A 16,984-nucleotide genomic window follows, 5' to 3' on the forward strand; every position below is an offset into this window, starting at 1 on the left:
TAGCTTAACTGCTATAAATTAATAGTTTAAATGATAGAAGTTAATGGCTTAAATATTATAAATTAATAGTTTGAATGTTAGAAATTAATGTGTTAAATGTATACATTAATAGCTTATATGTTATAAATTAATCGCTTAGATGTTGTAAATTAATAGCTTAAATGTTATAAATTAATGACTTAAATGTTATAAATAGTTTAAATGTTGTGAATTAATCGTTAAAATGTTGTAAATTAATAGCTTAAATGTTATAAATTAATAGTTTAAATGTCGTAAAATAATAGCTTCAATGTTATAAATTGATAATTTACAAAGGTTTTTCTTCGATTTTTCTTTGATCTTCAAGGTACGGAGATTCACACACAAAAGAGCTCGCGCGCGAATCGCATATTCCTTATATACCTGATGGGATACATTTGACAAGGTGACGGAAGGTCGAACAAACAGTAACGGTTTGCTGATGAAAATAACTATTCCATTATAAACAAACGATATAACTATTATAAATTAATAGCATGATTATTTTCAATTAATGAAAGCCTATTATTATACATTAATAATATAATTGTTAAAAATTAATGGAGTAATTGTTTTAGATTAATAATAAATTGTTATAAATGAATAGCGTAACTATTATAAATTTGTAATTTATTTGTTATAAATTAATGGCTTAAATGTTATAAAGTAATAGTTGAAATGTTGTAAATTATTAGTTTAAGTTTTACAAATTAATAATTAAATTATTAATAAGTAAGTAAAAGTTCTATTTCGATCTATATGGGAATCGAAGGTCCTTATATACCTCGTACAAGTCGTAGAGAAGAAAAGCATGATATTCAGACGTAAATCTACCCGCGCGATCTTTTGCAAAAGAAGTGGTAGATTGAACATTAAACCTACTTGTTATTTTTAATAATGAAAAAGATGTTTATATTACATGACATTTATTAAACATTGCTTACATAGAAAATAATACATAATAATCGTGTACGTAAAAGTTGGTATCTATTGCTTTTTCCTTAGATCCCTCTGCTATTCAATGATCCGTGAGTTGAGCACGCGACCGCCTTAAGGAGAAAAAGAAAGAGACAGAGACATCCGGGTTCGAGCTGTTTTTGCACGATGACATCATACAACAAATTCTGGTCACTTGCACAGCAGGTTAATCGTAGTTAAAATAACTTATAATCAAGTGACAAATGGAAATCCGCCTAAGGCACATGGACGCCAGCAAAAGCGTCGCTTTCTTTGGAAAGAGAGAAACCGCCTGACAGAACCTGTTAAGCAGCCGGAGAAAGTAATTGAGTGAGAAGTGTAAAGAATCAGGAAAAATTTAGTGTTTATTATACATATTTCCATTCATTACTCAAAAGGCCCTCCTCCGTCCTTGTGACTCCTAAAATCATGTGCGAAATATGTACAAGCGAATAACAACCGATATTCAATTCTTTTCCCGCGAAAAACTAAAGATACTTTACCGATACGCGACTCAGTGCATATTTTTGCTAGTCAACAAGTCCTAATTTCTCGACTGAAGCGCCGTATTGCGCACAAATTCACAAACATCTTCCGACCACTAAGAGCCTTACCGCCTCCACAGGAGTTTCTAGACTTGTATATACAACCGTAGTCTCGATTTTCATTATTCCTATGTTATCAACCTTATTTTGTGATAAACATAATTAAATTACCAGTGAAGGGAATCGGCGGAAATAAGCATATGATGTTTGTTGCACTATCACTGTAGTAACATCCGTCATTTGTAGCGTGTGATATTTCTTGTTAGGTGTTATTTGTACTAAATATTTAGTTATATTATCATTATAAGTAATATACCGATTTGTGCATTCATGTGTGGTTGTACCTGCATGTTTCTTGTTTAATCAAACATTCATTGGTCTATTATAATTATTAATAAATCCTCTAAGCATCTACGTCTTAAATGAGGTTATGCCACAAGAATTTCATAATCTTAAAAAAAGAGAACTATTTAAAAACTACGTATAATTTATGTCATCCAAATAAGCTGTCTTCAGAATGGATATCCTAGCAACGCAAGTTTACGAAGATCATGATTCCACATCAATACAAGAAATTTCTTATTCTTGTCAACAAAGTAAAATAGTGGTAAAGATGAATCAAATACTTACAATTCCAATATTAATATTGTAGTAATACTCATATTTCATAACATTTTATTCTAGCAATATTTATATTTTTAACGTTTTTCTAGACTAACATTGTTTATTTCACTTCTCTTTTATTTTTCATATTAACTCTGTATTATTTTATGTTTTAGATTGGAGTGTTATGTATTAATTCTAAAACATTTCAAATTAAAGAGGGAATTACACAAATTGGACGACATCCAGATTGCAATATAGTGTTAAATAATCCGGTGAGTAACCTTTAAGTAATCCTCTATATGTATATATATATATATATAAATCTCTTTAGTTTTAAATGAACATGTTCATATGTTTATAAAGTATATTCAAATTAAATAGAAAAATTGATCACTTTTAATATTCTATCATAATAAAATTATCAATAAAACATTAAATATATGGAAGGAATATAATCACAATTGAAAATCTATATGTCATATTTTTTTTTTTTATATCGTATAAATTATACTTAAACATTTGTACTTTTATCTTTTGTATATTTTCATGTTGTTTTGCTATGTATATGATATATTAAATAATGTAGAAATAAAAACATCATTATTATTGCATGCATTGAATTTATGCAATTTAATATTTTAATATTTACGTAGTTTAAGAAATTTGTAGACAATATTCTTATAATTCTTCTCTTAATATATCAGATGCAGTATATAATTTATTTTCATAAAAGTTAACAAAATTCCAAAAATCTCTTTGATCAAAATTTATGCTCCTACCCATCTGAATTTTGTCTGATCCAGCAATATACAAATAATGGAATAGCTTTTCATTTAAATGTAATCTTGGCCATTGAACACAACCAACATTTGACACTTTGATCAGTTTAAAAGATCAGTTAAAAATTGCTATAAGTAAGATTCTTTTAAATTATTTTAATGTGTGCAATTAAAGATATTTACTCGTTTGTTGCAAATGATACCCAGAAATCGGTCAACACTCTTTGCATTTTAATATCATCTGTTATTGTTATGGGATGAAGATACTGAGTATCTACAACAAAGAATGCGTTGCATGCATGAGTCACACCTATATAAAATATCTAATAAGTACACTTGTCTTCTTTTTCTTTTCTAAGTTCTAGTCTAGATAATATAATCTAAATAAGATCTAAACAATATACCATAATCGTTACTAGTTCTACTCATGGCATCACTGACACTGTATGTGGCTCTGTAGACATAGTAGTAATATCAAACAGGTTGTTGATTAACTTTAGCCTGCATTTGGCAGCTTTTTCACTATCAACAACAAAGAATCTATCATTAGCTACTTGAATCAAGAATTGTATCGTTGTGTCATCATTTTTCTTTCATCCAAAGTAATGATTTCTTATGAATTTGGCAACTTCAACATGCTTTTCTCTAGGAAGAGTATAATTACAATCCAAGAAATAAGGTGCAAGGAGATCCCAATTTTCATTCAACATTTTTAAAGCTTCTGGATAGCGATAAATTCTGTAAAATTCGTGATTATAAGTCACAATTCAAATCACACGAATGTTTCTCCATTTTCATTACATATTTCTTACTGACAATTGGATATAATCTTTCTTCACTGGTAACTCCAGTCACCCCTGGAACATCTTGAACATCACCTCTACTGACGATTTCAACAGGAGTACAATCAATAAATGGTTCATCGCCGAATTTTTCTGGAAGAGGACAGAATGGTATGAATGGATTATAATAAAACCGCTATAATCGGATTCTTAATTTTGAATCAACCATCAAATCAATCATATTAATATACTATTAATAGTAAAATGAAATGATAATAAAAAATACCTATTGTAAAGTCATCAAGGGCTTGAGCTAGAGCTTTAGATGGACGGTATCTAAGACAACACACCATCTTCCTGATGTTATCTGTGGAGCACTCATAAGAGCATCCAATTACATGGTTTTACCTAAAAAATTCTCTGTTTGAGTCCAACAGTCGAAAGCCATACCACTGATCGAGGTACCACCTGTATTCCAAGAAATCAAAAGGAATGATAAAAATTCTTTATAGTGAAATATAATATAAGTAAATGATTAAAGATGTATTAAGAAACATCAGAATGTTATTGAAAAGAGATGATATTTTTCGTAAGCAACTTAGAAAAGACCAGCACTCATAGGAGATAAATAATGATAATGAACGTTAGCACTACCAACATTCAAACCGACCAAAGTCATCCTCTTTGGATCATCACCAAACCATTCGATATTTTTTGAAATCCATCGTAGTGCCATACTTTGATCCTTCAGTCCCATATTACCAAGAATTATGCCATCTTCAGTGCTGAGGAAACCTTAAGAAATTACAGCTACCGTCGCTGTTAAAAATATACAACTACCTAACATTCCTAAACGATAATTGAATGTAACAAATACAACGTCACGATCCATGAAGTATTTAGCATCATAAACATTCACTACCGAATTGAAAACCACCGCCATGGATCTAGAAAGTATCTGACAACGATTCAGATGTTCTTCTATCCACCGGCACGTAAATATTCAAATAAGGCGATCTTCGGCACCCTCGGCTCTATCATTCGGATCTTGAGGCAATTAGGAATATTGCATACAAGGGAATCCAAATTTTGTTGCCAGAAGCTCGCCCATTCATGATGGTAGCTCTTGGGGAGGCCAAAGAAAACGAAAATTAATTTCTATTATTTAATAAATATATTATAATATATTTAATTAATAAATATAAATATATATATTATATAACATATAATAATTTATAATATTTTTTATGTAACATATTTTTATGTTTTATCAATGAGTATTGCTAATGTTACGTGATTTTTGCTATTTAGGGTCTGAATTCTGGGTGAGAAACTGATTCACATTCTTTACCTTGAATCGAAATTTACCGATTGGCAGCTAGGTATAAGGAATTCCTTCATAGGCTTCGTACTGTCTTCCATCGGCGAACACTTTATATCTCTTAATCGCACTCAAAGGAATTTTTAGCTTAGGCGCATCCTTTAAGTTCCATGTCAGAATCACAAGAGCGGGAAGGAGTAGAAAGAACGATAGTCTCGTCATCTTCGATGGAATGATGCTAACTCGATCACTCGTTTATTTATTACGCACTTTCTCTGCTTTCACTTGTTTGGATGTAGTTACTCGTAGGAAAACTCGATCTAAATAAATTACTATCTATCTATAGTAGTTCAGATAATAATTCGCGGTAACCGCAAGGCTTAGAAAGATAATGATTGTAAAACCGTGATCGTAGGGATTATAATAATTCGTTTGATCGCTGCTATCTACACATCTTACTACACTCCTCGTCAAAAAGATAACCCAGGTGTGTTATCTTTAATTTCTCAATGACGCGTGCAAAATTTTTCGTCTGTAACGTATATCAAAAAATTATGAGGTCAGGATATGCGGTTCGTTGAAAATAATTAAAAATTACTTATTAAACATATATACTTACTTAATAATAGATACACCCCCTTTATTTTCTATTACTTTTATTGTACGATTTGGTATCGATTTATATAGTTTCTGGATATAATTTTGACTTAAGGTATCCCATTCGCGTACAGTTGCATTTTTTAATTCTTGTACGTGTCGATACTGCTTTCCATTCGCGTATACGCCGTGAACAAGTTTTGCCCAGCAATTTTTAATAATATTAAAGTCCGGGAAGCGTGCAGGCCACGACAAAATAGATATATTATTTTCATTAAAATATGATTGAACCAATCTTGATGTGTGTATAGATGCATTATCTTGTTGAAAGATGTAATCATGTCCAGAAATGCGTACTGCATGATTATTTATTTGTTCTTTGATTAAATTTATGTATCGGGCACTATTCATTCTCCCATTGATGAACTTGATACTTGTTTTGCCGAAAGACCGATGCCGGCCCAAACCATCACGCTGCCTCCTCCCATTTGTCGTCGAATTGCTGACATTGTCTCTTTTCTTATGTCATGAAAATAATATTGGAACCCATCAAGACCATTCAAGTTGGATCTTTTTCGTCTGAAAATAATACTCTTCTCACTAAACACTAGATGTTTCCATTATTTGCTTCGTTACTAACTGCGAGTTGGAAACTACACGCAAAATTACTCGCTTATCACGATCAGATAACGATGACGAGCGACCAGTACTTTTTTTTTTTTTTTGCCATAATCTTCAACATTTTTTAAGAAATTGTGTATTACTCTACGACTTTTTCTTATTACTTGCGATATTTTTGCTACTGATAACTGTTGCTGTTTTAGTTCAAGAATTTGCTTTTTTTTCAGACTCGTTTAATTTTTTTCCGTGTCCCATACTTACAAATTTATGTAGTATTGTACTGTAATCTTTACTCGTTGATAGATCATGAACTACTGAGCAATTTCTAAACATATTAACAGAGTGTGTTATTATTTCCATCTTAGTATAACACAGTTTTTCTTTGTTGTATACAAACATCTACGACACTGTGACTTATTTTTAGCAAGACGAAAAACTTTACATGCGTCATTGAGAAATTAAAAATAACACACCTGGGTTATCCTTTTTACGAGGAGTGTAGAAGTATCCGACTTTGTTTCTATCAGGAAAATAGGTATAGTTTAATTAGTTCTCCCTGATTAAAATGTATAGGAAATTATTTGATTATAGATGATTTTAATTTACATAGAATTGATAAAAGTATATTTTTGAAGGCTAAAGATAAGGTACTATTAGAAATGTTAAAAATTGATACTAATAAAAATATCGAAATATGAAATTTTATTTAAATAAGGCTACCTATTAATACAAATACATATTTATTTACATTTGTCTTATCATTGTTTCAAACTTAATCAAACAAAGAAATTACTCAAAAATTCCATACATACATATATTGATGCATTAAAACAATTTCTTTTCTCGTATAAAGTTTCTAGAATACCCTTACTTAAGGCTGTATAATAAAACAGAATGAATCTGTTCTGTTCGTATTTTCTACATCCAAATCATATTTTTTGAGATAATATAGTTCTTGCATAAATTATATCCGGTATTCACGGAGTGTACATTAAGATATGACATTCCTACATAATATGATACCTGATGATGATATGATTAGAAAAATAGACGTAGATATGTAGTTTAACAATTTTATAATTATGTATATTCCTTATTTTCTAATTCTCTAATTCTAATTATCTTACGCAATGGATTTTTGTAGCTAAACCAGGTCAATTAATTTTATTGTAAAGAAAGTTTTCTAATTAAGTCATCAATCTTTCTCTTAATAATAGCCATAATATTTTGAACTAACAAATGATATATTAAAAATAAAGATTATCGTCAATATTAAAGCATTAAATAACGACTATAAACAAGGAAATTAATTTAATTTACAGACGGTATCAAAGAAACATGCGGAAATCGAAGCTAATTGTCAAGGAACTGAATCGTGGATTTGTGACCTGAATTCATCTAATAAAACAAAATTAAATAACGTAATGTAAATTTTATCTATATATTACTTTTAATTGATTCCTAACAACAGATACATTAGATTAGATCTTAATTTAGATTAGATTAGATTAAGATGGTAGTTGTTATTAGTAATTATTTAGCAGGTACTTAGTTTCTTATTCAATTTAATTCAGATTACACGAAAGTTATTCATTCTTGTTTAACATCTGAAATTACTGAAACTAACAAATCAACATGTTTAATTACATATTCAACTAAATAAAGTGAATATTCAATATTTCTGTTCAAAGATACTGAATATTTGCATTATCTGCTTTGTACATATTATTTACTGATATTATTATTAACTGACATAACAAAATTCAGCATAATTTAATGTTTCTTCTCATTCTTTCTTTTTTCTCTATAGACAATTCTCAGACCAAATCGATGCTACGAGTTGAAAAATGAAGACACGCTGGAGTTTGGCACGGTCCGGGCAATTTTCAAAATTTGTCGTTCAATGGAAGATTCTATAGTACCAGAAACCCCAGCGGCACATCTTCAGAAGACACAGCAAACGATCATTCCAGGAACACCTGACTCGTCTTTTGTAATTATCATTAATTTCGTGATTATATGAATCACTATATAAATATATTATAAAGTATATTATCAAATGCAAATATATCATAGAAAGTGTCACAGATATTTATACGGAACGATATCAGCATATTCTGTGAATAGAAATGAGAAAAAAATGTCATATAAACATATAAATAATTAAAACTTTATAGCAAATAGTTTTTTTTTTTTAATTGTTAAAGGATAAAGATAGATTGACGATATCTCTATTAGCTCCAGTTTAAAATGTTGTCCAGTTTTATAAATATCGGATTGACTTCTATGAAGAATTTAATTTTAAATGAATTTACTCTTGATCAAGGCACCTAAAACCAAAGGGATGCAAGTAAAATTTTTCTGATATCGAAGAAATTGCATTTAAAATCCAAATGTTCTAAAAAAATCCCACATAATGTGGATATAGTAAATATATCATATCAAGTTATTAAAATTTAAAAAACAAATTAAGTTACATATATTTAATGCTTGTCACATGTATAATAAGAAGCATATATGCAAGTTTCTAACGAATTTTATCTTTTAGTTTATGAATTGTTGGATATACGAAAAATGATTAAACGAACGAACTTATTTCAATATTATTTACTTAGTAGTCAATTTTTCTAAATTTTAAATGAAGCTTTTATACAATAGGGGATTACTTCAATTATTTGCAAGATTAAAACGAATATTTAACGATTTAACGATCTGTTCTTGATTCGAAAATTTCAAAAATATCACTTGGATTCATTTGCTTCTAAATGTCTCAATTTCAATGGATACATTTCTAATGTGTATAATAAACTTATTACTTAATATACTTAATATACCTATTTCCTCGCAACTGAATGTATGGTAACATGACCTCTGATGAACTTAGAAACCAAAGACCATTTTACCATTACATCAAATGAAAAACTTGACCATTATTTTGTATTTTTGTTATAACTTCTTAATGAAACATATGTACATGAGTCCATCTTTATTTTCACTCATCAGATATGCTAGCGTTGCTTTGTGGAAAAAACTGCAAGATTTACTGTATATTATCTCAAATATAAATATACATATATTAACAAATATGTATTCTTTATGTAGGATAATTCATCCACGGTGGGAAATGTCTCCGTAATTCCCGCCACTCAAGGTAAAGAGGAAAAGTCTGTATTTCGATACCCGACGTTGCCTTCGAAGACCGCCACTAGCAGCACCCAGAAAAATGGCATTCAGAATACCTCTACCGATAATAACGAACAAGATAACTCGCAAAACTTCGACGTACAAGAAAAACAAAACGTAGGTGGATCAAGAATTAGTATATATGACATGGAAACGCAAAATTCCTCGTTTAATTTCCATGATAAAACGGACGTTGACATTGACGATATTGACACTCAAAAAATTTGCATTTCGCGTAGCATCAAAAACCTTACAAAATCTGTACAGGAACAAAAGGTTGACATGCACGATATAGAAACACAAGCCGAAGCACCAGAAGAAGTTACTGATATTCATGATATAGAAACGCAGCACGATATAAATATTCAGGATATGATAACATCCAAGAAGATTAATACTCATAATTTAAAAACTCGAGATAGTGAGAAACTTGAAGCAACAGGAATTGAAAAAGAAGGAAATTTAAAGAATGAGGAGAGAAGTAATGTTAATGATACAGTGGTACAAAAAGATAAGGGTAATGAAAGCACATCCAATCCTAATAACACTGATAAAGATGATCAAAATAAAAAGTTGCCAGGTATTGAGAAAAGTTTGCAAAACCATCTAGAGGAAATTGAAACAAGCGAAGATGAAACTTCGGAACTTGAAATGAGTCGAAATTTGCTTGGTCCAAAAGAATTAGAAGATTTCATTGAGGATGACGATCTGTCTGATGAAGTAAAATCAAAATCACCGACTTTTATAAAAACTTCAGGTGTAAACAACAATAGCGATGTAAACAATAAAAGCACTGATAATGAGAACATATTTGAAGCTGCGACACAGGTCAATAAAAGTGATGAAGATGCCTTTAAAAGCCTAAGTGAACGTAAATACACGTTTCAGACATCCTTAGTAGCTGATGACTATGATCATACCAACAATGACGTTGTGTTTCAAAGGCATTCGCGCAAAGATAGCCAAAAAAATAAAAAGTCTTTAAACAATCGAGTTTCTGATAGCGAAGATTCAATTACGGATGAAGAAGGTCGTTTCACAGAAATAGCTGTGAAAATGAAACAGGCTGTAGAATTTTCGCAGCTTAATAGGAGTAAAGAAATAAAGAACAGTGCTAATTCAAGTAAAGACTCTGATGATCTATTTGATATGCTTACTCAACCAGTAAATCAAAAGGATGAAGATTCATCGCCCAAATCTAATGAAAAACCAAAAGATAATAAATATGAAAGTGAAGTAGATTCTAATACCCCAACGCAAGTAATTAACAAGAAAGGAATGAAAAATAATATGGAAATAAATGATGAAATAGGAACAAAGGAATTCGATGATATAACACCAACTCAAGTTCTTTCAACAAATAAATCTTCCTTAAGAGAGGCTAGTAGTACTATTTCAACAGGAAACAATAAAAAATCTGATAAAGAAGATATTACTGAAATAGAAGACAATACACCTAACCAGATAATTAACACTACAAAGAAACCGTTAGATGTGAGCAATAACGAACCTCCTTGTGCTTTAAATCCTTCGGTATTAAATGTTACAGATAAATGTGGTATTGAAGACATCGATTATGAAATGGCATGTACTCAACCAATTAATGATATCGAAAAGCAAAAGTCTGTATCATCAATTTCTGATAAGAGAAAAAACGAGTCAAACTTTGAAGCATTGGCTAAAGCGAACTTAGATGATAGCGTAGAAAGAAATTTGAAAGCAATGTTTGCAGATATAAAGGAAGAGCGTATAGAAGAACAATTAGAAATATCAACACAAGTTCTTGAACTTGTGCTAGAATCGTCAGATTGTGAGAATATATGTCCCACGCGAAATCATACGTCTAACATGGACAGTAACTCATCAACAGATAAGAAAGCAATGAAATTATCAATATCAAACTCTATACCTACAAATTCATCCACACCTAAATCCATACCTAAAAACCCACTAACTTCAAAATCTGTATCTACAGATTCATCAACACTTAAGTCTACAATTAAAGATCCATCAACATCAATATCATTAAGAGAAAAGAATTCAAAAAAATCAAACATAGCTAAAATGATTCAAGAAGAAACTGATATATCTAAAAACGGTAAAAGTAAATTGAATAAATATTCAAAGAATATAGATGATCAAGCATCGAGTACATCAATTGATTGTGAGCAATTTCAACAAACCTCTAAAGCACTACAAAGCAACGATGAAGATATATTAGCTGGTTTACCTGAGGTTAACATTTCGGGTATTTCATCGAATCCAGGAAGTCCAATATCATCAACATCTTCTGAATATAGAATAAATATTAATCATAACTGGAAAAGACAAATATCTGTAAAAATTGCGCCAAAAAAGAAAAAACCGTTACGAAAATCGTCGCGAAGAACCTCTAGTTGTAGAAACGTGGAAAACGTTGTGTCTTATCATAATATTAGCGAGCCAAATTCTAGTACTAATTCGGAAACTTCTTCAAATTTATATACAAACAATTTCAATGTTAATAAGATACCTGTTTGCGAACGTGATGAAGAAAGGACAGGCAAAAAATCCAAAAGATTGATAGAAAAGACGAAGAATTTATGTAAATCTAAAGAAAGCGATTCCTTCGCAGAATTAAAATCGGTAACTTCTATTCACTCACAAGAAAAAGCAAAACAAAGTCCTCCTATTTCGAATAACAGAAGAACTCGTAATTCTAGTAAAGAGAATACTGATCGTTCGTCTGTTTTTCAGGTGGAAAAGGAAGTACCGGTTCAAAGAGCACCCGCTGAACTTATGAAAAAAAATGTATCAAACGCATCACGCTTTAGAAAAAGATCACTCGGCATAACGGATGCGATTGATAGTAACACTTCAAAAAAGCGCAAGAATGATGTTAATGAAGATAAGCCTGTTAATAATAGAAGTAAAAAGAAGAATACAACAGATGATGAAGGCAATTCCGCAAATGTTGATAAAAACAATTCATCAAGCAGTATAAATGGTTCGAACAATAGAAGTATGTTAAATGAAGCAAGTTTAGATAAACAAGCAATAGTAAAAATTCAAAGAATTTCTCTGTCTACTCCAACAGGTTCGATATCAAGTACTCCAACTGAACTGGTGGATGAAAGCGATAACAATTGTAAAATCAGACAAAATCGGTGTACAAATGTTATTTGTGACATTCAGACATCTGACAATCGGATTGTTTCAAGTATTTCGAGTAACGAAAATTACAGAACCACCAAAAATGTAGAAACACGAAAAAATCCGAATCGAAAGATAAGAAAAACTGAGCTTGTAGCGGACGACATTAGTTCTCAAATTGGTGAAGAATCCCAAGAGATAGAAATGATCATGAACAATGCGCTCAAAAAACAAAATACCGGTTCAAATACAGAAAGAAATAAAGATAGGGATAGAAATACAAGTACCACAACCAAAAATACTAGGAAACGTGGAAATACAGATATTAATACGGATGTAGATAACACGGAAATCAGCAGTACCTCTTCCACTTTATCCGAATCTGATAACGCATATTTTGAAGTGCCTACATTAAGGAGCAAACGAGCGAAAGTTTCCAAAAATATTTCAAGTATAAATAGTACTACTGTAAATGAATCTACTAAAAAAACAAAAAAAAATAGCAAACTATCGATTAGGTCAACGCGAAGTCAGCAATCAATTGTGGATTCTTCCCTAGAAGAAAGCGCAGAAATGATCGCAAATCAAACTACTTCGAGTAACAGTGCGAATAAAAGGAATAATTTCAGAAATAAACAGCAAAAAGAGACGACAAGAAAGACTAAAAACAAGCGACAGAAAGAAGATTTCGTAGAAGAGACGCCTACTTCAGAAACTAATTCCAGTATCGAAACTACATCGATACTTTCAACTCCCAATAGAACACGTAGAAGCATGTCTTCTTCATTTACTACACAATCACCATTCAAAATAAAGCATAAAATCTTATTTACGGGTATTTCAAGTAACGACTATAATAAACTGTTAACAAAATTGGGTATGTATTCGATCTGTTTGCAGAAGAATTATAATTAAAACTAATCATAGTCACAATTAATGCCCCTTTTCTTTATAGGTGCATCTCAAGTTGAGGATCCAACAAAGTGCACTGTACTAGTTACAGACAAAGTTCGAAGAACTGTCAAATTTTTATGTGCTTTAGCATTACCTGTACCAATAGTTTCAGTCGATTGGTTGATTAACAGTGAAAAAGCTGGTCGTTTCATAGAATTAGAAAATTATATATTGAAGGATCTTGCTGCTGAAGCTAAATTCCGCTTTAAATTAGGAAAGAGCTTAGAAAAAGCAAAAGAACATAAACTTTTAAAGGGATACACAGTTGTCTTAACATCGAACACCGCGCCGCCGCCACTGGAATTAAAAAGTATGTTTTAAAACTAATAATTTATATACGTGTATTGTATTTAACATATATATATATATATATATGTCGGAGATGGAAGGACAACGGGACCCCCCGTTGGAATCACTCGGAAAAACCCGAATGCTGTAGGAATTACGAAATAACCCAAACACAGTTACTCGAAACTTGAGACAATGAGCTTGGGCTCGAGGCGACGACCGGTCGCCGAGCGTGGCCACGGTCACGGGATAAACGTTCCACCTAACAGAGATATGAAGTTACATAGCTTTCCTTTAAAGAATTGGCCGTACCGACACTTAACAATAAAACATTTCAACGGCCCCGTGGCTCGCCACACACAGATCCCTTTCTTTGGGTAAGATGATCGCCAGATGCCGATGCATCATTCACAGTTTATGTTCAGATAGCCTGAGGAACTGTTACAAATCTTAGGATTTAGTTAACTAAAGTCCTTCAGATTGGCAAACAGTCTTTATTCTATCAGCCCGTAAATCTGTCACCTATTGCGGGAAGATACGGGAGATCTGCTTTCCTCTCTCTCAAGAGCGGCTAGCATCCTTTTCTAACCGCCAACATAAAAATTAACCAATTAACAGCAACGTCTATTTCCCTCACCCTCCGAGCGGAGGCTTTCTTCGACGAATCCGATGACCTCGTGCCCTTAGGCACACCTCACCATAGTTTTCCTCTGCAGCGTCGTCGTGACGGAAAGTCATTCCCTTTCTTATAGTCTCATTAGTTAGATACCTAGTGTGTTTGTACGATCGGTGAATAATCCTCGTCTTAGCAAAGAGTTAATCAAGCGATCCTTTTATCACGAGGAGTAAGTCGAGTCCGACTTAGACTTTGAAGCAAAGTAAATCAGTTATCCCGTGGGCCGTGGATTCGCTATACCGACTCCACGATCATTGTCATTATCGTTCGAGTATTGAGGCCAGTAGTTTATCTTGTATTTGTGACAATAAACGATATCATCGATTGTACAACGACGATGATATATATATATATATATATATATATATATATATATATATATATATATCTTGGTTCTTTATATTTTAAAAAATGTATTTTTTTACAGATATAATCATTTCATGCGGCGGTAAAGCCCTGCTTCGACCACCATCGAAGTTGTGGCCTCAACAATCAGTGATTATCTCTTCCGAAGAGGACTTAACAGATGCAAAGAAATTTCTTGCAAAAGCACCTAAAACTGTTACCGTTCAGTCAACAGAATTTATATTAACTGGTATTTTAAGACAAGAATTAGAATTTAATGAGTTTAAGTTAATATAATTCATTTCTCAATGAAACAAGAATATTTATGTTGAAAAAGTATGCAAAAGTTATTGATATATTTCTCAAATATTTTTACAAAAATGCATTTGTACAAAATAAAAAATATATTGTGTAATTCGTACATGCTTAATTGTATAATACATATATAGATATATACGTACATATTAATAATTGATATACATATAAAAAAGGAATTTTCTTTACATCCCTCTTTCAAATCGTTAATATAAAACATAATGTATATTTGACACCTATTTGCAATGTTTATGTTAATGTTTAGTGTGGGTATAGGTCATAGATTTAATACTACTTAAATTTTTTTTTTTTTAATAAATATAAATTTTATTGTTCACCAAAATTGTACAGTCACCTTTTTTACTAATACTTCAACTTCCTAGTGAACTCAAAATTGTTCTTTTGAATATAACAAAAATTTAACTTATAATATCTTGGAAAACAAATGCAAATACAAATTTCTTCAATATTCACACTGAATAAAATATTTTCACATAGTAAAACAAATTCCTAATTTCTAAATTGAGCAATTGTGTTTCAATACCAATGAAATAAAACATTTATAACTAGATGCACTGTACCTAAAAAATTTGTATAGTGTGTGAATCCAATATAAATATTATTTTACTTCTTAATCTACAAGAGAAATCCAGGTTCAGGTAGTTCTGGATTAAGTTGGTCTAAAAGATAGTTATACATATATACCCTATAAGTTACAACATAACATGAATAAGAACAATGATTATGAAATACATATTTGTAGTAAGTACTAATTATCTTAGCTTAAGTGAGCATTTATGTTCAGTAACTAAATGCATTACTAAGAATAAAAGAAATGGAAAAGTCGTTTATTGTATTCAAGGATGTTCAAAAAACTTCAATCTGTTGGAATTGACAAATACTTTCTCCAAAAATTGGATAGCAATCTTGAGCCTCTGAAACAAATAATAATTACATTATTAAAAATACGAATAATTACTAAAAAATTATTTTAATACTAAAGAAATATTTACAAATAAAAACTATTCTTTAAGGCATTAATATTTTTAAAAATACTTCATATCCTTACACATGCATTCTTCACTCATATACGTATTTATTATCACATAAAACAAAAAGCAAGTATTTAAATAAGAAATGAGTCATCTCTGAGATATTGCGCAGCGATACAAAATCATAATACAACAATATTTACAAACTATTATAACATGCAACGAAACGCGAAAGAATTTTAACTTTCACCGAGTCTTAATTGGATCAAAAAATATGCGCTTTTGCGACTTAAAATTGTACATAGGTAAAGAAACAAGAGTGTATAAACACAAAAACTGGGCCAAGGTTGCGGACCATTCCGGCAGCACTCGAATCAATAACATAATCAAACAAATATATGATGTTAGAAATTATGTCATAATTAAGTGAAAAATTTTTACTTACTCTTTATGCTTTGGTCTTTCCAACATTCCGTTTGTTGTGTTCAGAATTCATCAATTTGGTGAGGATCTTTCTGGAATGGCCGCACGGATCGAAATGATTTGTGTGTGCAAGAACCTCGCGTTTGCTTCGCTGTTTTCCACTGTGACCGGTAAAGATATGCTTGTCGTAATCGTAGTTGAAGTGTTCGTATTCGTCAACGTAGTAGTCAGACATAGTTCTTGGTTTCCAAATGCTTTAGAAAAATAACAATAGCGTAAACGCAGTCAAAAAATCTCTCTTTCTGCACCTCTTGCAGGTTTACTTTGAATTATTTGGACGCAGTTTACTACACTTATATAGGCTACACAAGAATTACTGCGCAGGCGTAGTACTCAGTAATGTCTCTAGTATATTCAATGCCTGGTATAACAATCGTTTTAACGAGATAA

The 16,984-nt window shown here is 31.1% G+C and overlaps 2 protein-coding genes and 1 pseudogene across 2 annotated transcripts; 1 reads left to right on the forward strand and 2 right to left on the reverse strand.

Annotated features, from left to right (window-relative positions):
- Positions 1-1,567: 1,567 nt before the first annotated feature.
- Mu2 (mutator 2) lies at positions 1,568-16,018 on the forward strand. Its single transcript, XM_071999572.1, has 7 exons — positions 1,568-2,127; positions 2,300-2,398; positions 7,549-7,647; positions 8,037-8,219; positions 9,329-13,418; positions 13,497-13,805; positions 14,887-16,018. The coding sequence occupies exons 1-7, from the start codon at positions 2,038-2,040 to the stop codon at positions 15,099-15,101; spliced, it is 5,085 nt and encodes a 1,694-aa protein (XP_071855673.1). The 5' UTR covers positions 1,568-2,037; the 3' UTR covers positions 15,102-16,018.
- LOC139985341 (venom carboxylesterase-6-like) lies at positions 2,848-4,858 on the reverse strand (annotated as a pseudogene).
- Positions 15,947-16,870, reverse strand: LOC139985272 (nuclear protein 1). Its single transcript, XM_071999588.1, has 2 exons — positions 16,557-16,870; positions 15,947-16,054 (listed from the first exon to the last, which is right to left on the reverse strand). The coding sequence occupies exon 1, from the start codon at positions 16,767-16,769 to the stop codon at positions 16,560-16,562; it is 210 nt and encodes a 69-aa protein (XP_071855689.1). The 5' UTR covers positions 16,770-16,870; the 3' UTR covers positions 15,947-16,054; positions 16,557-16,559.
- Between the last annotated feature and the right edge of the window lie 114 nt (positions 16,871-16,984).

This window comes from Bombus fervidus, chromosome 3, assembly GCF_041682495.2.
Source record: "Bombus fervidus isolate BK054 chromosome 3, iyBomFerv1, whole genome shotgun sequence".
In the NCBI taxonomy this organism is placed as follows: Eukaryota; Metazoa; Arthropoda; class Insecta; order Hymenoptera; family Apidae; genus Bombus; species Bombus fervidus.